The sequence below is a fragment of the Corvus brachyrhynchos genome, unplaced genomic scaffold (assembly GCF_000691975.1).
Source record: "Corvus brachyrhynchos isolate BGI_N302 unplaced genomic scaffold, ASM69197v1 scaffold18, whole genome shotgun sequence".
Taxonomy (NCBI): Eukaryota; Metazoa; Chordata; class Aves; order Passeriformes; family Corvidae; genus Corvus; species Corvus brachyrhynchos.
Window position 1 is genome coordinate 3,154,597 of NW_008246064.1, and position 24,781 is coordinate 3,179,377.

General features: G+C 42.5%; 1 protein-coding gene across 10 annotated transcripts in view; it reads left to right on the plus strand.

Annotated features, from left to right (window-relative positions):
- The window catches only part of CTDSPL (CTD small phosphatase like), an 80,480-nt gene that overhangs the window by 15,052 nt on the left and 40,647 nt on the right, over window positions 1-24,781 (plus strand). Inside the window, exon 1 of one of the 10 annotated variants that reach the window (XM_017746741.1) lies at window positions 13,867-13,909. The exons of the other annotated variants lie outside the window; for them this stretch is intronic. Within the exon in view, the coding sequence (XP_017602230.1) occupies window positions 13,882-13,909 (28 nt within the window). The 5' untranslated portion in view covers window positions 13,867-13,881. Of the gene's footprint in view, window positions 1-13,866; window positions 13,910-24,781 lie in introns of those variants that run through there. 10 annotated transcript variants of the gene reach the window in all.

The window sequence follows — 24,781 nt, forward strand, 5'->3', positions numbered from 1 at the left end:
AGAGATCACATGAACACTGAGTGGTTTTAGTGAATTCTGACTGGATTTATCTTCTATACATTTTGATAGTCTAGGGAACTGCTAAGGAAAAAAAAAGTCCAGAGTCTGTATCTTGCTAAAATAACTCTGTACTTCTCTTAACATATTCAGGAAGCATAAATTTGCAGCACTCACAGTAAAAGGAAATTTTCATAGCTGTTCAGAACTAAGACCTTATATTGTATGTAATGCATTTCGTTGGACTTACGCTTTCCATGATTTGGGTCTTGACTTCAAGGTGCTCCTGCCAGTGAAGGGAAAGGAATGGAGAAGCCTTGGCAGAGCTGTTCCCATGGCTTCTGTCTCCCTCATACCCATCCTTCTCCTCTTGTGAACTTAGAGCTGTGGTGTTTTGGAATCTTGTCTCATCCTGCAGGTATTTGTGCCTTGGCCCCTCTACAGGACTTTGTGTGAGCTTAGCTCTGGTTCAAGGTGTGGCATTAACACAGATTTTTGGGTTGGGAGAGGGTTGAATTTGCAACCAGCTTTAAACTCCTGCCCTGAAATTCTCCCTTAGGATGAGATTAAATCATTCTGCAGACTCAGCTGTGAGCTCAATGGTGTGATTTTAGTGGGGCTGGTCTGTGGCACTAAGGATAAAATTTAGCTCGCTGCTGGAGCTTGGCAGGGTAAGATTCACAATCAAAGTTTGCAGTTTAGGAAGTATTTACGGGGCATTTAACAGTTACTGAAACTCTAACACTGTTCACCCTTTTTCTGTGATCAGTAATTAGCAAGGTGGTATTTTATTTCCACTGGTAGACTGAGATTACTTGCTCTACCTCTACTGTTAATGTCCCAGGAAGTAATTTAAGGGAATGAGGATGCCTGAATAGTTACGATCTGGGAAAAGAAGATAGGCCACTATTTCTACAGTAAATAGAAAATTGAGAAAAAGGAGAGCAAGGTAGCTAACAGAAAACTGGAAGAAAGATGGAGCAAAGCTTTTAAGGAGTTCAGCGTGATGTAAATGTCAGTATAAAAAACAAATCACCTTTCAGGTGTCACACAAGCCCTTTTTAGGGTTTCTTCCTTGACAGTGTAGGTTTTCAAGATAAAAATACTAAGCTTTAATTTTCTGCTGCAGAAAAGAATTTAAAAGAAAAGGCTTATTGTTCATACAAGACTGGCAGACTAATGTTAGAAAGGTTGGTTTTTTTCAAAGCAGGGGAGTTTTTAACCCATTAATGTTATTTCAGCCATTGTAAATACTCATGTATAATTCTTTAAGTAACTGAGGGTTAGTTTGTGCTCCTGTATACACACGGAACGACTATAGGTAAATACCTGTTGCCTACCTTTGGGTTTGTTACTGTGAGAGGAAGTTCCAGGCTCATGGCATTGTCCAGGAATTCAGGTTGGAAGGGACTTCTGGAGGTCAAAGCAGGGTTGAGTCAAGTTTTGAGTATCTCCAAGGATGGAGATTTCACAAGCAGTCTGAGACCCTGTTCTAATATTTAGAAGGAATGTATCTTGCTTCAACTTGGATCCGTTGCCTCTTCTACTGCTCCTGTCTGTTCCACCAAGAATCTCAGTCCATGTTCTCTGTAACCTCCTCAGCAGCTGTATCTGCTTAAAATGTTGACCTAGATGTGCAAAGGAGTAATAAAATGCCTGTTTGTCCAGTGTTTCCCTCTTACTCAGGCAGTTGTGTTTGCTTAAATGTAATTCATCTGCAAAGATCCTTCTCTTCCATGATGTTTGTGGTGATTTTCAGTTCAAAGCCAGTGCTTTGTTTTGTCCTCACTCTTGCCTTGGCTGTATTTGTTTTCTGAAGATACTGTGGCTATAGATTCCTCCTTAAAAAATAATAATAATAATAATTTTGTCATGCTGTTATCTACTGCTCTAACCCGTTTTTTGGTTTAACATAATCACCTGTTGGAAGTACCTACCCTATTGTGCATGCACAGCTTTTAATGTTTTCTACAGTAAGTAAAAATCCCACTTTCAACTATGTCATATGAGTCAAAACCCTCTCAGAATTTTTCATTTGAAAGGGATGTTCCTCTTTTCCAGCACTCAAAGATTTAATGTGCTGGTTCTTGGGACACTGTACCCAAGTTACTGGGTGTTTCAGAAAAATATGTACTGTTCAACTGGGAACCTTTTTTATTTGCCCAATGCATAATGTTCAACTGGGAACCTTTTTTATTTGCCCAATGACATATCCAGAAAAATGATTTGTACAAGGGTAAAGACAAAGGCACCTTCCACTCTCCCAGGTTGCTCCAAGCCCTCTCCAGCCTGGCCTTGGACACTTCCAAGGATGGGGCAGCCACTCTGGTCAACCTGTGCCAGGACCTCACCACCCTCACAGGGAAGAATTTCTTCCTAATATCCCATCTAACCCTGCCCTCTCTCAGTCTGAAGCCATTCCCTGTGTCCTGTCACTCCAGGCCCTTGTCCAAAGTCCCTCTCCACCTCTCTTGGAGCCCCTTTTGTCTCTGAAAGTGGCTCTAAGGTCTTCGCAGACCCTTCTTTCCTGAACAACCTCCACAAAACCCTTCATGTCCTCATCACTTTGAGGCCATCCTACAGAATACCTAGAGATGCTTAGCAATGGTTGTAGACAAACTGGGTTTTTTCGGGTATGTATTTGTGTGAAGGTTATAGTGGTAGCAGCTGACATTTTCAAAGATTGAAAAGGAAATCACGAGGTGTTGATGTTATTATTGTTAAATTCTGTGTGGTTTTCAGTCCTTGACAGATTTGTGCTCCATGTAGTGTTCCTGCTCCTGAGTAGTTTGCTATTGTTAAATGGTGTATATTCATCCTCAGTCTTGAATTCAGCTGAAGTCTGGATTCAAAATTTAGATGAGATTCTTTACCTCTGAAATTCTGCTTTCTCTGCTTTAAAATTCAGCAGTTCTTAATATCCTGCAGCAATTTTGTGTGGCACTTTGATACATTCTCTGTAAAGCACACAGAATCCGAGTCTTTATAATTTCAGTAAGAATGGCAATGGCTCTTAAGTAATGTAGAATGAATGTGAGGAAGCTTTGGCAAAAGTGTTCCTGCTCTACAGAAAATTAGAGCGAGGACTTTAATGGCACGAGGTGATTACAGCCTCCTCCAGAAATGAGATGATGATCCATAAACAGCTCAGTGTTCCTGAGAAAGAAGCTTAAATGATGGGTTACTTCTAAATAAATTGACATCTGTCAACTTCTTACATTTTTTTAATGTGGTGGTTGTTTTTTTTTTTTATAAGTGTATAACGATTTAAAATAGAATTTGAGGTTATACTGTAAGGTGGTGTCTGTGGGGCTTCATGTAGAGAAGGTTGGGTTTTGAGGGAATGGCAGCATAGAAGACCTTGGTGCTTTGGGTTTGGGGGCATTTTCAACCCTTCTTCCCTTCTGTCTGTTTTTGTTTGCTGTGCCAGTCGCATCTTCCTTCTGAGGTTACAGAAAATAACTGTTAAGACTAAGTAGGGAATTTTTTTATGGCTTTAGTTCCAGGTACTCCTACTATTTCTTTTTTCTTTTTCTTTTGTTTTTTCTAGCTGTTGTGGGTAGGATAATTTTCTTGCTGCTTGACTTTCCTAGGGCATGTAGGACAACAGTATTTTAGGTACAACTTTTCACCCTAACTTCTCATTTTACCACAGGACCTGCAGATGTAAAATAACTTAAAGCTTCATACAACCTGCTGTTCACACAGCCTTAAGAAGAATGCATATACTTCAATATTTTATTATTATTATCTTAGCATTTCATCAGAATACCATGAATGTTATTTTTCGATGCAGAAGATTCAGAAAAATTACGGGCTAGATATCCCAGTAGAAAATCTGTACCTCATTTAAAAAATCCTTGTGAATCCTGTCTTCAAAGAAAAAAAAAAATTCCCTTTGTATCTCCCAATAAAATTCTGACATCTCCTTTTTTTAGCTTCAGCTTTACATTTTGCAGTGCCCTTTGTTTTATTGCTGTAATACCAGCTAGCCTGTAAGAAGCCAACTCCAAACTGCATCATGATGGCAGGTTGCTTATATTCTTTTAATTCTCTCTGATAAAACAATTTGAGTTAATTACTGCTTGGATTTCTCACATTATTTGGGCAAACAGCTCTGTTACACTCAATAGCACATTTTGTGATTGTTTATTTGTTTGAGGAGAGTATTAGTGTTTTCCTTCAGTGTTTTGCTTTAAGATTAACATATCATTAAGCTGCATAATAAGACACAGTCTTTATTCTCGTGCAGTGAAATGGCAGGGGAAGGCAGGGCATAGTCTTGCAGTTTAGTCAAGAGAAGTAAGAAAAAAAAAAAACCCAAAAAAAAATCTCTGAAAGTGCATTAGTCAGTGAATTTGGGCTCTGTTACGGGACAGCAAGGCCCAAATTGAAGCGTCTACAGTAAAACTTGTGTTTGTGGAAGTGGATTATTTGTTCATTTTTTGCCAAATGTTTCAAAACATGGACTTTTAGCACCAAATTAATCCGTGTAGCCAGGTTTTGCATAATTTGGGGAGCAGTATTTTCTGATCTATCAGCACTATTTGATATATTTTATCATTTATTGTGCTCTGTGTCTCTGGTATGGATTAATCGAGGTCTCTAATAACTGCACTTCGGGAGATCGCCAGTTAAAACAGTCTTTGCTTTTGGAGGCAAGAAGTTAATCTTTGATGGTGTGTTTTTGACATGTTACTGGAAATCATTCTGTGCACTCGCTCTGCTGCTATTTCCAGCATTGTTGTGGGGCTCTTTTCAGCAAAACCGCTGTCAATGAGAGCCTCATGAAGCAAAAAAAAACCCAGCAGCTGATCCATGTGTGTTGTATCCATGGAGTTAAGCACTTCACTTAAATGGAACAGAGAATTGCATATAAAAAACATTTTTTTTAATGGGATGCTGCACCTCAAATTCTGTGCTCAGTTTTGGGACCCTTGATACAAGAAAGAAGGGCTGGAGCGTGTTCGGGGAAGGAAATGGAGCTTGGGAAGGTTCTGGAGCACCAGGAGCAGCTGGGGGGGCTCAGCCTGGAGAAAAGGAGGCTTGGGGGGTGGGGACCTTTACCTCTCCATGACTACCTGAAAGGAGGGCATAGCAGGGTGGGGGTCAACCTGTTCTCCCAGGGATCAAGTGACAGAACCAAAAGAAATGGCCTCAAGTTGCACTGTGGAAGGTTTAAATTGGATATTAGGAAAAACTTTTTCACCAAAGGATTATCAGGCACTGGAGCAGGCTGCCCAGGGCAGTGGTGGAGTCACCACCCTGGAGGGATTTAAAAGATGTGCAGATGTGGCCCTTGGGGCAGGGTTTAGTGGTGGCCTGGGCAGTGCTGGGTTAATGGTTGGTCTGGATGATCTTGGAGGTCTTTTCCAACCTAAAGGATTCAGTGGTTCAATGTTTCTGTGCTGTCACAACCTGCTGCAGCCTCATCTGTTCCTTCATGTGTTAGGCTCCCTTTATAACCTAAGTTTAAATAGGAGTTGTGTTAGGCAGAAGAAAGACAAACTTAAACCACACAACCTTTCTTTTTTTCTTTATGCTCCATAGGACTTTGCCTTTAGAATGTGAACAGATGGTGGTTTTTCCTCTTCTGGCTTCTCATGAGTGGTACATTCTCTTTGGTTCCTATATTGACTAGTACCAGAAAATGTAGGACACTGGGCTGTCTACTAACAATGCTCCACTTAAAGTTCAGTGAGTAAAAGCATTTGGAAGTCCTGTGCTCTGAAGTGTTTCAGAAAAGCTGCTTCAAAAGTTCTTGAAACACGTGGGGTTCTTTTCTCGGCATGGAGCCTTGTGGTGCAGTCCTGGTAGTTGTCCATCCTGGTCTGCCAGTGATAGTTGGTGGCTTTTCCTTTCCTAAAACAAATGGTGTGTTTGGAGTGCAATTAATATTTATTTTTACACTGCTGCCCACAAAAAACTGTTCTTAATGTGCACCTACTTCCTCCTTAAGCAAGGTTACAGCCTTACTGTTTAAAAAAGGGATCATCAGGCTGGGTGATTATAATGGCCTCTTACCATCATCTTCACAAGTGCCACTGGTTTTCCTTAGGATTCATCCTTTTCTCCTCACTCTTTGTGACTTCATGACCCACCTGTAGAGACAGATGTGCCAAACAGGCTGTTAATTGTCATGGTTGCTTTAGCTGGAGTCTATAATAAGACATCTCATGGTGAAAAGGTGGTTGCTCATGTTGAAAACCTGATAGATGAACATGTCACCAGTGACACAGAACATGACAAATGTGCCTCCAGTCATTTCATTTGTCACTACAAATGTGATTCTCTTTATCTGCTTGGCATGAATATATATGCAGAACAGATTTGAGCATTCCTGTGTCAAGTGATAGTGTAGATGGAGTGTGGTGGTAGAAACATTTGTTGTTACAAGAGCCTCTTTTAAGTTTGGGGACGTCCTCTGGCAGCTCTGCTCTGTGGTGACAGTGGTTGTTGCTTGAAACATGATGGGAACCCATTGGTGTCCCTCTGAGTTGTCATCATTGGCCTGGAACATCGTGTTTCTTCTTTTTTTTGCACTCCTTGAATTCTGCAGGTCTAAATTTTTCGGTGTTACGAACAGTTGAACATAACAGTGATGTTCAGAAATAGTGTGTTTAAAAAAAAATCAGCCTGGAACAACCACAATATAACTTTTATCTGTTCTTCTGAGGGTGTTTCATATTGATTAAAGTGTTGTGATCCATTTGTAGCCTACCTGTAAGGAAAAGTGTAAGTGTTGTACAGATCTGTGTATTTTACCAATGCACCACGCTGTCCTCAAAAGTTCATTTAGAAACACTACAAAATTGCCCAAAGGTTGGTTGGTTGTTGTTTTTATTCCTCTTTCACAGGCATTTAAGTTAAGAATTAATTTTAAAAAATGCTTAAACAAGCAAAAAAAGCATTAAAAAAAACACCCACCAAACAAAAATAGTTGGATTTGGTGTGGTTAATCCCAGAAGGGGAGCCTTGGTCCCAGTGACAGCTTTCTTAAAAGCAGCTGGGCAGAACTGGCTGTAGTCAGGCCCATGCTGGATCAAAGGGGAAATGTGCCCTGTCAAGAGGTGCTTTTGTGGGGACCTGAACTGAATTCCACATCACTTTTGTGTGCTGCTCTGCCTCTCTGGCAATTCTTAAACTCTGAAGAATACAACCTAAAGTTGTCTTGGTAGGAAAGTAAGAGCCATTCCCTAAGGATTAATATGCCCCTCTCAAAATGACTGTCATATTTCATCTGGACATGAAGATTTGTTACAGCACTTGTGTTTTTAAATATCTGAGTTCTGCATTGATGAGGAAGGATCAGTGTGAGCCACAAGCTGTGGCAGATATGGTAAAAGCTGTGGTTGTGAAAGGAGGGGGTCTGCCACGGGCAGGAGAATGCAGGGTCTGTCACAGGAGGGGATTTCAGTGTGTACAGAGTCCTTCACCTGTGCCAGATGACGCCTCTTTCATCACAGACTCACAGAATGGTTTGGGTTGGAAAGGATCTTGAAGACCCTCCAGTCCCACCCTCTGCCATGGGCAGGGACACCTTCCACTATCCCAGGCTGCTCCAAGCCCCATCCAACCTGGCCTTAGGCACTTCCAGGGATCCAGGGGCAGCCTCAGCTGCTCTGGGCACCCTGTGCCAGGGCCTCCCCAACCTCACAGGGAAGAGTTTTTTCTTTGTATCTGTTCAGGCCTGGCTCTCTATCAGTTTAAAGCCATCCCCTCTTGTTCTGTCACTCCAGGCCCTTGTCCCAAGTCCCTCTCCAGCTCTCCTGGAGCCCCTTTAGGCTCTGGAAGGGCCTCTAAGGTCTCCCTGGAGCCTTTTCTTCTCCAGGTGAACACCCCCAGCTCTCCCAGCCTGGCTCCAGAGCAGAGGGGCTCCAGCCCTTGGAGCATCTTTGTGGCTTCTTCTGGACTCACTCCAACAGGTCCTTGCCCTTCTCATGTTGTGCCACTTGAGAACTTTGGAGATGCTGGCAGAGATGACTCGCTCCAACAGGTCCTTGCCCTTCTCATGTTGTGGCTGTTTAAGCCACTTGAGAACTTTGGAGATGCTGGCAGAGATGGTCCATGGTCTGTGTTCAGACTCATGCATGTGTTGAAGGGTGGACTAAGATGTGCTTGGCATGGAGAGGAGCAGTGCTGATGATCCAGAGCACATCAGTAATACTTGCATTTGCTGTTTGAAGGCTGCTGCCCTGTGCTGTGGGTCACCATAACAATGTACCCTAATTCTGTCCTTGCTCACCTTCAGGATCGTGCTCTTGTTAAGTGGTGGGGCACCCAGCAGCCCTGTGAAGGGTCTCTGTGACACTGTAATTAATATTTGAGTTTCATTTATGGGATTATCAAGAAAGGAAGATTGAGTTGAAATGTTAGCAATAGCAAAACCGGACTGTAAAATAAATGGTAGCACCAGGGAGCTGCTGCAGTGGGCAAGTTTCATTAAAGCTCCTGTGTCCCAGCAGAACAGGTTGGAAAATGAGCGCTGCTGGTGGTGTCAGCACAGTCACATTGCAGTGGAGAGTCTTCCTTGGAAAACCTTACAAACCCTGGCTGTGCTTCCACTCAAGTACCTGCCCACAGCATGTGCCCTGTGTTGGTGAGTGCTGCAGAGATTCAAACCACAGAAGGTGCTGGTGAAGTGATTTTTGTTTTTTGCAATAGACACTTGGGGGAGGAGTACAGCAGGGCACAGCACATCCTTCTCGTGTTCCAACAGGATTTGATGCAGGAAAGGCAGCTGAGGGAGATCCCTAAAGGCATCACAGGTAAGGAGGCCCCACAGCTGCAGAAGCGGAAGGTGGCTCAGAAAGGGTGGCTGAAGTGGTGACATTTATCAGAGGTTCAGAGAGAGAGAAAGAGCAAAATCATTAAAGTCAGCGAGCTGCAGGGTGGCAAACTTCAGTAAGCACTGAGAAGTTGGAGACATGACTCAGTTCCTTCAGATGCAAGCCTGAAAGAAAAAGAGGATTTAAGATGATGTAGCAGTTTAACAGAATTTTTTATTGTGGAGACGGGCACAGGCTGTCCCAGTTCAAATGAAGCATAGAAAATACAGTAGTTCACTAACTTGATAAGTTTTTCCAGCACAAGAGGAAGGAAGGAAGCCTGCAAAAAGTCTGCCCTAGTTTCTAATAGGGATGGTTTGAGCGAGAATATTTTTGCTTCCCTGATATTTTTGGATGCTGTTTTTAATTTTTTCTGAATTAATTTTTAATGTTCTCTGTCTTGTGCTTGCCAGAACATGCACCTGGCAGTGGCTGTGGGGAAGGCAAAGTATTGGGAAAGTATTGTAGTAATGAAAGGAAGACAAAGGATTTGGTTTGGTGCTCAGGAAAGCAGGAAAGGGAAGTCACCAACTTCTGACACTGAAATATTGTATTAAATTGGGGGGAGGGAAGCTGGTATCAGTCTTTGGCTAAGACTTTAATTGGGAGCAGATGGCAAATTAAATCACTGGATGCCTAGTGGCTGGTGTGAAACTGTACAACTTCAGAACTGTGAGCTGTTACCTTTGACACCTTGGGAAGAGTAAATAAGCTTCTAAAAAAAAACCCATAAGAACTAAAATAGTGCTTAGGCTGCCTTATTCATAATTTCCAATTTCAGTTTTCAGAAAGGAACACAGAAACTTGAGAAATATTGCAAGAAGCCAAGAAAGCCAATCATACCCAGCAGATTTTTCTTTTCAAAAATAAACCGTGTCACAGGGACTGAACTTATTTCTGTAACTTGGTAACATGGGGAGGGAAAACAAGTAGATTGCCACGAGCTGAAAAGAAGCTTTTTAAGAACAAACTAGAAAAATGCTGGTCTGCATATAAGCTGCTGTGAAATGGATGCAGAAATCTTTGCTGATACATCAGTAGTCCAGGGCTTTCAGAGGGATGTGGCAGGTGGAATAGTGGGGTGGAGTGTCCAGGTCTGGCACTGGTCAGTCACTGATGACCTGGGCGATGCAGTGGAGGAGACTCTGAATCTGCAGGTACTGAAACAGGAGCCATGCTGGGTGTTTCCACTAAAAATAGAAAGGGACTGGATGAGCCAAACGTAAATCCTGTGTTTTTCATATTACTTAATCAGACTATTTCCAGTTTTTGTGGCATAAATTAGTGCAAAACCAGAAGACGACTGGTAGTGTTGCTAGACCTTAGAAAATCCTGAGGTATTTGTAGTAGTCAGATCTGACACGTAGCAGTAAGAAAAAAAAGAGATATATGTCTGTTTACACATTCCAACGTGACAGCTGATTTGTAGCAATGGTGAAGTTGTCCTGCTGTAAACTGTTTTGGAAAGACTTCTCTGAGCTGCTGTGTAAGGCTTTGTCCTCTGGATTTGCTGTTGAGAGCTTTCCAAGGAGATGGGAGAAAGCTGAGTAGAAAAGCTGACCTGCAATAAAAGGCTGAACAAATTGAGAATTTCTTCTTTTTATCCTGGGGAGGGGTATCCTGATTTTTATTTATTTATTTATCTGCCCCTGGTTTCTGTGACTGATGTGATTACAGCATTTCAGCAGTGAGTTTGCCAACAGAAATCACAGTGGTGCTGATACTGGAATAGAGGTTTTCATAGAGGAAAGATGTATTGGTGTGGTTGGCTCTACACATAGTTAATCCAGGTACAGTCACTTCTCTTCCTTTCTTCCCACCTCTTGTTGCTATTCCATTATTAACCATGACATCTGTAGCTGAACACAGAGTGAGGGCTTAAAGCATCAGGTTCATACCTACCACTGGAAGCACCTTGAATCAGCAGTTCAGACAACCTGAAATAAATCACTTGAGCTGGTGCTTTAAGCAGGGCCCCTTCTTCCCTCTCTTTTCAGAGAGCACCTTTTCTCTTAGTCATATTAAATGCTTTTTGCAGAATATCTCGATTTTAGGGAGGGTGCTTTAAGCCCCCCTTGATTTGTGGTGCCCTTTGCACATCCCATGGTATTTCCACGAGTAGCTGCTGTTCCTCAGCCAAGCACAGGCATTAGGAGAGGCATCAGCTCCTTTGGATGAGGCTCTTGATACAACAGTAAGCAGCAATTTGCTGCTGTACATCTTAAATGTTGTAGAATTATTCAGTGTAAATCCTGTAAAAGTTGTGGTGGAGTTGGCTGCTGATCCCAGTCAGCAGTTGAAGGAACGGTGAGTCTGGGATCCAAGCAATCCTGCCCCTCCAAAGTGCCATGGATGCATTTAAGCAAATTGCAGATATCTTTATGTGTGGTGTAGGAGTTTTACTCACAGTCAGTAACTGAGGAAGTGCCAGAATAATTGGAAAGGATGACAGGAAGGGTTTTTTACTCTATTTTAGGCCATGAGGTTCAGGAAGAAGGAATTGAGGAAGCTGCTGGGAGGGGACGCACATACACAAATAAAATTACAAAACACTATGTTTCAATATATGATGCTTGGTTAGTTGGGTTTTTTCCCCTGGAACGTACTGGGGTGAGCCTGGCAATGTTGCAATGGCCAAGAGACGGGAAAAGAAGGTTCACCCTTTTGGGTTGAGACGGAAACAAACTGTTCTGAGGATGGAAGGGGCTGATGGTGCAGTCCAGGGGCTGGCATGGAGCAAGCAGGCAGAGAAACTCAACAGCTTTCAGAGAAAAAAGGAGATGAATTAGAGTTGTAGACGACTCCTTCCTTGTTTTCCTTCCTTGATCTGATGCTCTGGGTTCCCAGGCTGCTGTGGCCAAGCTCAATCTTCTTTCAACCACATCTTCCCCATCTTCCTCCCCATCTCCCACAAATGCTGTTGCTGCTGCTTCCCCAACCCCACAGGAGTGAAAGTGCCTGATGCGTAACACTGAAACCTGTGAATAAAGATCTCTGGACATTCCAGATTTTCTCGCCATAGTGGTGTTGCAAAGTTTGTTTGTACCTTTTAGATCTGGACTATCTGCTCTCTGTCTTGATGAATAACGTTCAGTGTGTTTGTTCAGCTGCAGGAATTTGTTAATCTTCCCTTCAGTTTGCTCCCAGAAAAAAAAAAAAAAAAAGAAAAAAAGATAAATAATCTCACCCTGGAGAAGTTTAGCAAAGATTGGATTGTGAGAGCTTTCCGTGCCGTTTTTTTCTTCTTTTTTTTTTTCTTTTCTGGGAGAGTACATTTGTAGTGGTAGCTGGAAGAGCAGAGAACTGAATGTGCAGGATTAAGCTTGAGGCCCCAGCTTCCTGTATAAGGGGAGAGGAGCTCACGAAGCCGCGGCAGCAGCCAAAAGGAAAAGGGTAATGGACAAACATAGGCTGTGTGGATCAGGGCGCTGCCTGCCAGCTGCTCCTGGGGGGACTTCCTGCTCTGGGACACAGGGGATGTTGGGGACAGTCACTGTCAGTGCAAAGCTCAGCACAGGAGCTGGCTGAGGGAGCTCCTCCTGGGTTTAGCAGCTCAGAAGGCAATAGGGGGTTATTTCTGAGAGGGTTTAGGTACAAGAGTTCATGGATTTTGTATTGAAGACTACAGCAGAGAGGTAGGAAAACAGAAGTTTCTGGGAAAAAAATAACACCAGGAATTCACTGGTCTTTAGTGGAAGAGCCACAGGTTTGTAGGAGCTTTTTCATGGACGCTGCAAAGCCAAGCAACTTCAGTGCTGTTTCCAAACCTTGCTGGGACATCACTTCCCTTTGAAAGCTGGGTTAGAAATGTGTTTGTGACAGGGTTTACAGCTCGCTTCCACAATCTGTGATCTGGGAACAGATCAACAAACTGTGTTTGTAGATAGTTCTCTGCAGACCAGGCACAGGAGAGTCTCTGATTCCCGTGTCTTGCACCTTAAATCTGCTTTTCTTTGGGAAATGTGAAGAGCTTCCTAGAAGTCCAACCCAGAGTGAAATCTTTGAATGCCAATAGTTTAATGATAATTTTTAAAACTGTAATAAATTAAGTAAAGAAGAAAACTCTTGTTTCCTACTGTTTTGCTGTAATAATGAGCAGAGTACCCCAACTCACGTGGAACACGGTACCTTAAAGAGAAATTAGAAGCTATTTTGAAGGAGTGATAGGGGTGATGGCTGAAACCTGTAGTTGCAGCCATACATTCGAGTCCCCAACATTTCCTCCAGTCACCTTAATAAAAATAACTCTTTTGCCATTTTTCCTCTCCCATGTGGGTCTTCCTTCCACCAGGCAATGCATGGAAATCTTAGAATCATTTAGGCTGGAAAAAACCTCTAAGACCATCGAATCCAGCCATTAGTCCCTCTCTGTGCTGGGGCTGCACCGGGGATCCAGCCCTGAGCAGTGAAGGCAGTGTCTGTGCTGGTTATATTTGTCCTTTATGCTGCAGATCATAGTATGTGTGCTCCTTTCTCAGAGGACACCTTGTCCAGTTCCTCAAAGAGTCATGAACTTGCTGCTGGCTTCCGGGAGAAGACGCTTGAAGCCTCCAGGGAGCTGAGCCCCAGTGGTGCCGCCTCCCAATGCACCAGACGCAAACACTTAAAAATACTTCTCCCATAGCAGCACAATTGGACTCTTGCTGTCTGATTCCTGAAACATCTGGGTTCGTGCTCCACAGTTTGTTTATTTTTGTACAAGCCTGAGAAGGGATCAGGAGCCTGAGGCCGTGGCAGAGCCCTCAGCCTGCGGAGTCAAGGCTTGAACAAGTGGCACGGGATTGATGCGGCTGCTGTTCTTAGAAGGACTCTCCTCTTCCTAGAAGTTTTCATCCTTACACCAGGCACTTATTTCCCTCCCTCTCCTCCCTTGCATCATTGTTGCAGCTGTTTTTTCTTGTGGGTTCGGGTTTTATTTACATCTGCTGTTAGTAACGTAGACTGTATATGCCTCCTTGAAATCGGGATTCTCCTCCGTGTACAAAAACCTGGGTTTTGTGAATGGCTGAAAAAAATCTGTTCCACTTCAGATTACAACACTGAGTTATGGAACAAAATGTCTTACACTCCTTATTGTGGATACGGTAAGGGATTATCTTTTTTTTAATGACAGTTACAAAGCTTTACAGAATTGTTTCAGAATTGGTCTGATAAATGGTGAAATATTTTGTTGCAGCTTAATTACAGAGAACAGGAGCTTATGGTTTACCCTTATTTAAACATGCACATGAATCTTTTCGAAGTAATAGGGCAAATACAGTACTGTTTCTGGAGGCTTAAAAAGAAGATTTGTGCGCTAATATTAAATTTTTAATGTATTATTCATGAGGAAAGCCAAGCTGAAAGCTTTTTTTTCCTCCCCTCAGTGGAAATGAGCTTGAAGAATACATTATCTGTATAGAAAAAAAATGTAAAGGATTCTTGCTCTTGCTAATAGCAATGTGGTGCATGCAAGTACTGTTGGAATTTCCTCAGGGAAAACAGAATTTGGTCGAAAATAAGCTGATACAATCATTGAATAATTCATACAACATTACTGGAATTCAATTCCTAAAATAAGTTAGGGTAATTCCAGTTAGAATCTGCTTTTTAGAATGATGGAGTGATTGTTTATTGAAGTTGCTTTGAACTCCATGTCTAAGAATTATTGCCTCTGATTTGGTTACAGGGCTGGGCTGTGTATTTTTGTTACTCGTGCCACTTTCAAGCTGTCTTTTGCAGATGTGTGCATGTGCACACCATGTATTCCTGGAGATCTCTATGTACTTTTGGGTTGTTAAGGCAGGAAGAATGTGTGTGAGCTTCGGAATTTGGAGAAACTATATAGTATTATGTAATACAATGCATCTTTTCAGTATGGAATATTTTATACCTTGTGCAGACTGATGTTTGTAATTATATTTCCTGCTGTGGTATAACTATAAACAAGATGTATAAGCCAAGTGACATCATTTTTAGTGTTCTTTTTCCTTTGTACTTTCTCATTCCTAGATCATGCTTGGTTTACTTGCCTGAGATGACTCCAGGAAAAAAAAAAAACAAACAAGTTGCATGTTTAAGCAGCTCCAGAGATACATTTTTCCATTGCCTTACTACAGTCTTACAGAACAATTAGTTTATGAATAAGAAAAGTATCAGTAATTATTAATATACAAACACCACACTTACATCTTGTGGAAGGCATAACTTAAATTGTTACTCAGATGCTAAGACCTCATCTAGCAGGATTTCCTAGATATGGTTAATGTCATTTCTACACATTGGATAAAGCAGGAATATTTGCTCCCTGTGATAAGGGAATAAAGTTAGGATGTAACAAGCTAAGTGCTCCTCTAGAACCTACTATTAAATTATATGAGCACCTCTCAATTTTTAATATATATTCAGCCCCAAGGTCCTACTGAAAGGCTGTGCGTGTGCCTTACCGAAGAATAAAACTGAAGCAGAAAATGTTCGGCAGTTGGTTTTTACACAGGGTTTAAAAAATTATTCTTACGGACAAGGAACTGTTGCACAAAAACTTTGAAGCTGCTTGTCCAACAAAATGGAAATTTGGAGCGGAGCAGAAAAGTGGATCGGGTTCTCTTTAGACTTGAACTGGTTTTCGTGGGTGGGGCTGACCTTTTTCCCTGTGTTTTGCAGGACGTACATCCTATTAAGAAGTACAATGCAGTGTTGTCTTTTGTCACTTGATCCAGAGTTTGGGAAACCTCAATTCCATGTCCCCAGCTGTCATTTGGAACAGTTAATACCTTCTGGCATTACTTGGAACTTTTGTATTGTCTTTCCTTTTGATGAGAGTGTCCAAAACTTGGGGTTGCAAGAGAAAATACCTATTTGACGTGTACTTGGAGCCACATTCCTTAGTATTTGCTGTGAAACTTCCAGTGGCATAAATCACAAACTGGTAGAGGAGTTGGTCCCATAAACAGAAGAACAAGAGGAATGTCTCAGATTTGTAGAACTTGCTATAAATGTTATATTTAATGTTTTCCATAAATAAGATAACCTTTGGGATTGAAGAGAAGACATAAGGTAGTGGTGGGAAGCGTAAAACCTGTGGCCAGAGAGCAGGTACAAACATCCCAGGAGTGTTGTAATCACCTTGTGGTGTTATCAGGTGGTGGTGGAAGCGTGTTTTGACATGTGGCTTGTCACAGGTATTTGGAAATTGTGCTCATCCTTCATTAAAGGAAGGGCTGAAACAGCCTCTTCAATGCTTGGGCTCAGCTGTACGACTGCACCAGCTGATTAAATAAGGCCTTTGAACAATTGAATTTCCTAAAATGAGAGAGGAAAAAACCCAAAGTTTTGTGGATAATGTGTTTGCTTAAGTGCTCAGTGGCCAGGGCATCCTCTGCCTGAGAAAACTTTCCACTTTCACCTCTGGGCGAAAGGAGGAAGGAAGAGTGTTTAAAAAAAAAACTGCTGTGAAAGCCCATCCAGAAGCTTTGCCGTGTTTGTGTAAGTTCTTCCCCTTGGGAATTGTGTTGGGTCTTTCAGTGGTCTTTCAGCTGGTACACAAAATACTTGGAGCAAATAACCTTCCATTAAATGTTCTGCCGTCAGAACTTTCTGTATGGTGGCACTTTTCTTGCAGCACCTCATGGAGACCTCACAGGGTTCCCCAGGAATCCTGGAAGCTGGGGTACACCTGAGAGGGGCAGGAGACTGTGTTTGGTGTCCAGAGTTCCCAGTTCAGCCTTGGTGAGGAACCTCATGTTAAGCCCTGGTGCCATGTTTGCTTTTGTTATGAACAACATTTTCCATTTGTGTTTTGGTTATGCAGATCAGTGGTGTGGAGTGGTCAGGAAATAGTAGCATTGGGCACAGAAGCAGAAGGATTAAATGAAGGGGTTATTTTGCAGCATTTTTGGGATAAGCAAGTTTTGCTGGACTGTTCCTGGTCTTGGCCAATTCCAGTGACTTACAGGAAGGACCGAAGCAGTGGTGTGGGGGATGGTGATCTTTCCCTTAACTGTAAATGTTTGCAATATAAACAGCTTAGCTGTTCATCAGGGGTTCCCAGGGGAGAGAAGAAAAACAATATTGGCATATTTAGGGTGGGTTCTAGTGTAGACAAATCAGATGCATTGTGCCCTACAAGTGCTTATCAGCTTGGCTTTGTGAGCTCTGCTGTGGTCAGCTGGGCTGGTGGCCAAGCTGCCAGGACATTCTGTGAGGAGAATACAGAAACTACTTGGGAGCTATAATGATGTAGTTAAAACAAGAAAATAAAACCATTTCTTTAAAATGTCAAGACCCATTGCTACTCAGAGACTTCCCCCCACCAGCTGGCCAGGTCTTGGCAGGAGTTTTTTGGCAGTGAGTGTCTCAAACACACTGGACCTTACTTTGTTTATTTTGTAGGGCTGGAATTCCTTGCGTGTGTGGGGACCCGTGGGAGGGGACTCAGGCCTTGATTTCTGCTCACATGTCACTGGAGTACAGTTCTTCAGCAGAAAGAATGTCTCTGCTGCATTGCAAGACTTACATCCAGATTTCTACTCTTGATATTTGTTGAATTTTGGTCTGGGAAAATCCTGTTGGGTCATGGATTTCACAGAATCCCAGAATGGGTTGGGCTAGAAGGGGCGTTAAAGATCATCCAGTTCTACCTCCCATGCCATGGGCTGGGGCACCTTCCACAAGATCAGGTTGCTCCAAGCCCCATCCAACACTTCCAGGGCCTTGGACACTTCCAGGGCCTTGGACACTTCCAGGGAGGAGGCATTCACTGCTTCCTTGGGCAACCTGTGCCAGTGTCTCCCTTTTCTCTTTTTCTGTCACCAGGAGAAATAAGATCTAAGACAGGCCCTAATGAAGCCAATAATGCAGCTATTTGTCCTCGTTTTGGTTATGTAGGAGCGGGAGAGGTGCCAAATATTTATCTTGCTTTGCAGCAGGCGTGCCAGTGCATACAGAGCTTTCCTGCTGCAGCTCTGTAGAGCTTTGGGAGATCAATTCAAATGCAGAGTCTGTTTAGATTTGAGTAATTCATTGAATGTGCTGGGGCTGGGCAGAAGGAGCCAAGTGGGCTCTGCCCAAACTGATAGCACTCAGCCAGCAGCCAGAAAAAAGCCTTTCAGATTGCTTGTGCTGTGGTATGGTACAGAACATAATATCATTATTTGTGCCAAAAGGGATTTTTAAAGCTGTCAGGATAAACAACACAGCCAGCTGTGCAGGTGTGACCGTCTTAGGCGCTGCTTTTCTCAGTGCAGGTTTGTTGTGCACAGCTGGGGGGGTCCCGGAGGCGCACAGAGGGTTTTCGGTTAGAAATTGTTGGTTTTGTGCCCCTCTTCCCCTCAGTGTGAGTTAAAACCCGCATGGCAGGGGGTTGTTGTGTGAACACCTGCATGTGGGGTCAGTGCAGACACCTGAACTGCAGAGGGGCAGAGGCCGAGGTGGTGAGAGCAGCATGGGGAGCGGGAAGTAGTTGAAGAGGAGCAATGCTGGGTGTGGACGCTGGCTGGGGCTCCCTCAGCTTGGAGCTTGTTATTGCTGAGAGAGGAGAAGGGGCAAAAACTCGGGATGGCTGTCTAAGTGCTTGAGTGTATATGTAAGTATAGACTTAATATGATTTAGCATTTATGGGTCCTTATGCCTGGGGTTTCCCATCTGAGCTAAGTGCAGTAAATGTGCTGGATCCATCGTCGGCTCAGGCCTCCTGCCTCAGCTCATCTGCTGCTTCTCTGCCCTGAGCCAAAGTGAGACCTCTGCTATTAAAAGTGCTGGTGGTAAGGCAAGACTTCTGCCTCCCGAAGAGATGAAAAGTGCTCTGCAAGACCTGGCTTCTTTTACCTCTGAGAACAGCAGGACTGTAAGATCTCTCACCCCATCCCTAGAAGTGTCCAAGGCCAGGTTGGGGACGGGGCTTACAGGACTGTAAGATCTCTCACCTCATCCCCAGAAGTGTCCAAGGCCAGGTTGGGGACGGGGCTTGGAGCAGCCTGGAATAGTGGGAGGTGTCCCTGGCGATGGCAGGGAGTGGAATAAGTTGATCTTTAAAGGCCACTTCCAACCCAAACCATTCTAGGCTTCTATGATCTGTGCAGTGCAAATGGTGAAAATCTGGCTCTTTTATGCCAAGAAAGAAAAGGATGCAAAGCAGTGGGGATAGTATTGCATCATTATGTACTGAGTACACAGCTCACCCTTGCCTCTGCATCAGTGCTGGAGGAAAACAGCAGGGGTTTTTTGCCAGATTGGGCAGAGACCAGCTGATCAGAAGTGTTCTGCATAAACAGCCTGGGCAGGAATGTAGGCTAAGAGAGGCTGGGGCTTGGGCAAGATGCAAAATGAGAATAATTTCTCTTTCCTCATGCCTGGGTTCTCTCTTAAAATTAGCACAAAGGCACATGCTGAAGAGTAAGCTAGGGAAGAGTTTCAGCTTTGTTAATGGGCTCAGATGCAATTTTTTTTACCTCTTTTTAGTCTACCTTTGACAAGGTCAGTATGTGGCCTTTGGGGATAGCAGGAGTGGGGTCTGTAGAATGAATCCACATAGTTACAATTACCATCATTTTTGCTCCAGTAAGCAGCAAAAAATTACTGGTTTTGTTGGGTTTTTTCCCCCTCTAATATAATTAAGGAAACAGTTTATTTTTAATGCTTCTAAACTTGTAGTCCTGAAGACACTGGTTATTTAATATCCTCAGTTATACAGCACTCAGTTATTCATGCTTTCCTCATGACTGTGAAATAGCAAGTGGGCTGCTCTCAGTGTTACAGGATTGTCAGGAGTTGAAGCATGGGCATTCAATCTTGTGCATTCCTTTAGTACAAAGTTTAGGATATTTCAAATAGGTCAGAAGTACTCGACATTGTGGGTATTTGGAGAGGCAATTAAACATGTCTGCAGCTGTTCCAACCTGCAGCTGAATTGTCAGCTTGGTCGAGGCATCCGAGTGCTTGTTTAAGACACCAAAACGCTTTTTAAAAATTCCCCTCCTGTTAATAAGAATAATAAAAAAATAATGTTTCTTATTAGCTGAATTTCTCAACGGGCAATAAACTGTGGCTTTGTTTTAGGAAGGAATTGCTGGAAGTTCATCAAGTTTCACTGCTTTTATTTTTTGTCAAAACTGTAGACACTTTATCGTACAAAGCTTGCAGTTTCCTGTATCTTTTGTTTCATTCTTAATCTAGTTTTAGCTTTCTGATTATCGTATTTCCAGGTGGGAATGTGCGTCTTTTAATGGTCTGGGAATGTTTAATGGATAAAATACTCATGACTCCGGAGTAAAAGGTCAGAAGAGATAGGATTGAATATTTTCTAGCTTATTTCTTGGGATCAGTTGAAAACACAGTTAATATTAAAAAAAAAGGAGTTTGAAAAGTGAAGGAGAGATGCAGCACCAGGACAATGCGAGATATATTAGCAAATTATTAATGAGACTTTGCAACGTGCTTCTGTGGGGGTTTTTTCCTTACTTCTTTACTTACTGTGTAACAATAGATGCTCTGTTACAGCTTCAATTTTTTGTCAGAGATACCTGGCAGAGCTGCTGTTCTGCAGGTGACACTTCAATTGAACTGAAAACCCACAGTGGTTGATACTGTAATTACTTCAGATCTAAAATAGTTACAGAAGATGTGTAGGTTTTACTGAAAACGTAAATTGATCAAAATTCCCTCCAGCTTAACTGGTGAGGGTGGATTCAGCAGATAGAAAAAGAAAGCAGCAAATAAAATTGCATTTCTCTCTGTGATAGGCACTTGTATTACATATCTATAAATATTGTAATTATTTTTAAAAAAGAATTTATGAAGAGTAATCCAAGATTGGATAAAATCTGCTGCATGAAAGCTAAAGCTGGAGAAGAAATTACCTTGGCAACAGTTTCTCCACGTGAGATTCTGTCCCAGCAGATTCACTCCAGTGTAACCCAGACCTCTTATTGAGAAATCCCTGCAACAAATAAGTTTATAATCAAAATCTGATGTTTTTATTTTGCTCCCAGAAGGGCTGGATTCAAGTAACCTGCTAAGTGATACTTGTCGTATGATGCCTGTAAATTGATTTTAAGAGCATTTTTAGTTAGAAACAGCTGTTGCTTTTAGATTCTATTAATGACTGAAGCGCAGATAATGCAGTGATTCAGAGAAAGTTTCCTCTTCCAGATGAGTGGGATTTCTCTTTATTTCTTTGTATCTGGGTTTCATAATACAGAGAAATTTGAGGAGGGGCAGGGAGGAATGGAGCAGAACAGCAGTCACACCAAATAAATCTACATCTCTGTTAAGTCAGTGTCTTTTTGAAGCTAAGCCACCTCTCTTCTTCTTCCAAAGAAGGAAGGTAAATATTTCATAAATGGTCACACGTTGTTCCCTACTCCATTAAGAATCTCTTCCAGAACTTGCATGATGTAAATGGCTTTGGTTCTGTAGAACGTGTTACCAGAAGCAGCTTGATTTCAGATGTGTATTTTCTCACAGGGTGAATGTTTCATGAGACCTGCACTCAGTATCCACAAAATACCAACGGGTTGGTAGAAATAAATGGAGTTTAGAAAGAGAAATCAAAGGAACTGCAGAAAAGGTGTCCCAGTTTGATTTTTTGCTATTAGGGATGTATCTTTTGGGGAGCAAACTTTGGATGAGTGAATTTCCCTGGCAGGAATTAGACTTGTAGCCTGTCCCAAAAATATCCCCAGGGAGTGAATGAAAAATTCATAAGGCAAAATGGAGAAACAAAACTTTTTCTTTGCAGAGGAGCACCCTTTAACATATTTTTGCAAGATGAATTTGTTAGAGAAGAGCTGTTCCTAGGAAAGAGAGAAGAAAGCTTGCAAAAATAGACTAATGCTTTGGATTTGATGTCTTGCTGAAGTATTTGCTGCAAAAAGTACCCTAGAGAATGTTGCTGTCTCTATGGGAACATCTTTGGGCTATATTTAGGAAAATTAAATTAAGCTTATTCTCCTCAGATGAGCAAGGTTTTGATAAGGCTTTGGTTGGAGGTGTAGTGGTATTTTTGGGGGGAAAAAGTAGAGGAATTTCTTCCACCTTTGGGTTTGGTGAACCACTTGTCTTACACTTTTCAAGTCAAAAAAAAGAACTAAAACTGTCACTTATATTTAAGGCAATCTCTGTGTGGCAGGACGCAAGAAGAAGCTCAGCTTAATTTCACAACCCCAGGCTATGAATTTGGTCATTGGGGGGAAAGAAAACCCTATAAAATCCTTATAAAGATCAGTTTATTAAACTGAACAGATTTGATAAGGAAATGAGCTGATTATAGATACAATGTCCAGCAGTATTCTTTAGGTTTGGATCTCTCCTTGTCTTGAAAAATCAATGATTGGGTAAAAGCTGTGTGGCAGGTGGGTAACTTGGTGTTTTACACACTGTGTGGTGCCTGTGGAGCACAGAAAAAGAGGTTTTTTTACAGCTCTTCACTAACTTCATACTAATTTCATGGCATAAATTCTTCAGGCAAACACGGTCTGGGGCTACAGAGGCCGTGTGTGCGTGTCCGTGCCACGTGCGAGTGTCCATCCATCTGTCCCTTCATACCCTGTGCAATAAGAAAACACTCTCCCAAAGGGCTTTTCTTTAGCTTGTTTATCCCTCTTTCTTGTTCAATCAGCATTGGTTCCAAGACTTCTTTTAGCATTATTATTACTATTATTATGCCAGCTGTGAGTTAAATTAATGTGTGGGGGTAGCAGTTACTGCCTGGGTTGTGTGACGGCTCCAGGTGCCACCCGTTGCTCGCCTGTTCCTGCTTTTTCCCTGTGTTTGAGCTCCTTGGGATGGAGCAAGTTGTTCTTCCCTGCCTTTCCCACCATGTCCCACACAAGCAGAACCCGGAGCAGAGCGGATGCTGTACATTTTTCTGCTCTATAAACACGTGCTTGTTTACATTTGCTTCCCTGCTGTTCCGACTCAGATCCTCTCCCGATGCCAGAGGGGATCAGCCCTCACTGACAAACACGGAGATCCAGCCATTTTGACCCCGTGTGCTGCTCCTGTTCCCATTTGTTTGTTTCTCCTCTGTCTTCCTTACCAAGTATTTAACAAATTATGGTTGAATATTTTCCAGAATTTTTTTTTCAACGAGGCCAACCTTGGAGTGATTCGAAATTGAGTTAGTCAACGAAGTTGAGATACACAAACATCTGATCTGGTTACTGTGTGTTACTGATGGTGGAAAACAAACTTAAGTGCTGAGTAAAATGGGAATAAAACAATCCCTTTTATTGTAAGCTGCTACTAATATTTGGCAAACCCTTCTCAAGCAAAACCCTCTGCTGTGGGTGCAGCAGCTCATGGAACCTCAGCGCTGCAGATTTTGCAGCTTTAAACTCCCAGGTCTTTGCTGATCCAGCTTCACCAAACCGTGATGTTGCACCAACATCGCAAATACATCAAATTCTCTTTATCAGCAGAAAAGGCTGGGTTGGATCCACAGGCTACATCTGCTGGTGAACTTTGTGCAGTGTATTTTTTTTTTTCTCTCTCTCTCTTTTACTAGAAGAAAGGTTTGTTTGTTGGCGGCTGCTCGGGGCGGGACAGGAATGTAATGCATGCACAGACTGCGCAGTATTTCCTGTTCAACTGCCGCTCCAAACCTCGGCGCTGGGAAAATATCCAGATCCAGCAGCTCCAGCCTTGCTCAAACAGCAAAGAAGTGCTGCAGAGTCCAAAATGCTTTGTTTTTCACAGAAAATGCCATTTTTTAAAGTGAACTGTCATGGTGTGCTGGTGCTGTGAATGTATCAGTCTGTGGCTGTTGCTCTGTAATATTTATAGATTATTGCACTGAGACAAAACACTTGAAGCACAAAACACTACGGGGACAGAGAGATGGCTCCATAATGCCACTGTAGAAAGTTCTGTTTATTTTGTATCATAATACATCTCCATAGCATTGCTTGCATACTTCAGTTAGCTTGGTTTACCACCCAGTTCCAAACCACGGCAATCTTGTGGCACTGCTACTTTCTCATTATTTGCTGTATTTTATTTTGCCCTTAAACTGGTTGGAAGCATTGCTTTTGCATTGCATGAATTTCGCTCCAGGAATGAAAGATTTCAAGGCAAAAAGCTTGGAGTTGAATCAGTTTGGCCAGGTAGCACTGAACTCCAGTACTGCAAACCCGCCCTTGAGTGTAGTGTCAAAGTGAGATGAGAGCGTTATTTCTTTTCATTTTTTGTCTTTTTTTTTTTTTTCTTAAATGGTTCTGGTCCTTTGTACCAATGTTTCCGACTATCAGCTGATGGAAGGGTGACTGTGGGGTGTGGCTGCTTACTTATTTACTTATTTTATTTAATCATTTACTTATTTTTTTAAGCAGATGTGTATTTTGAGCATGTGTATTCCCAGACTCCTCTGGAACCTATGAAGTGCTATCACTCTTCTTAAAAAAAAGGCAAAAAATACTAGGAAAAGATTTGACTGTGAACTGTGTATGTTTGCATGTATGCATTAGAAAATTCGGTATATTCTTGTAGCCCTTTTTTTGTGTGTTCAGTAGTTATTCAGCCCTGTGTGAAAAGGAGGTGTGTGCGCACAGGTAATCCTTGAAGACTGGGGCACATCCATCCTGGGTGCTCCAAGGAGAACAGGCAAGGCTGTCCAGCTTATTTACATAAAAGCCAAAGGTACAGCAGCTCCCTGGCTCATCTTGCTGGGGGAGTTACTGGAGGCGAGCATCTCCTAACTTCTCCTTTGTATTCCCGTCCATCTTCTGTCCCAGTGGCTGTTCCAGTGGCAAGCAATACAGGCACAAAAATGAAAGTGCTGCTTGTTAATTAGTTCCTTCCTGGATTACAGGAGCCCTACTTTTCAGTCCTTTGGAGATACAGATCTACACGTGCTGCTTCTCAGAATTGGAAGTGGTCTCAGTGTAGCCCTGTCAGCTTGTCAGGCACTGGAGCAGGGGAGGAGGCGGCCAAAATCTGCGCTGTTTAATTCGAGCTTGAAGGTATTTTTCTCAAAACATGGT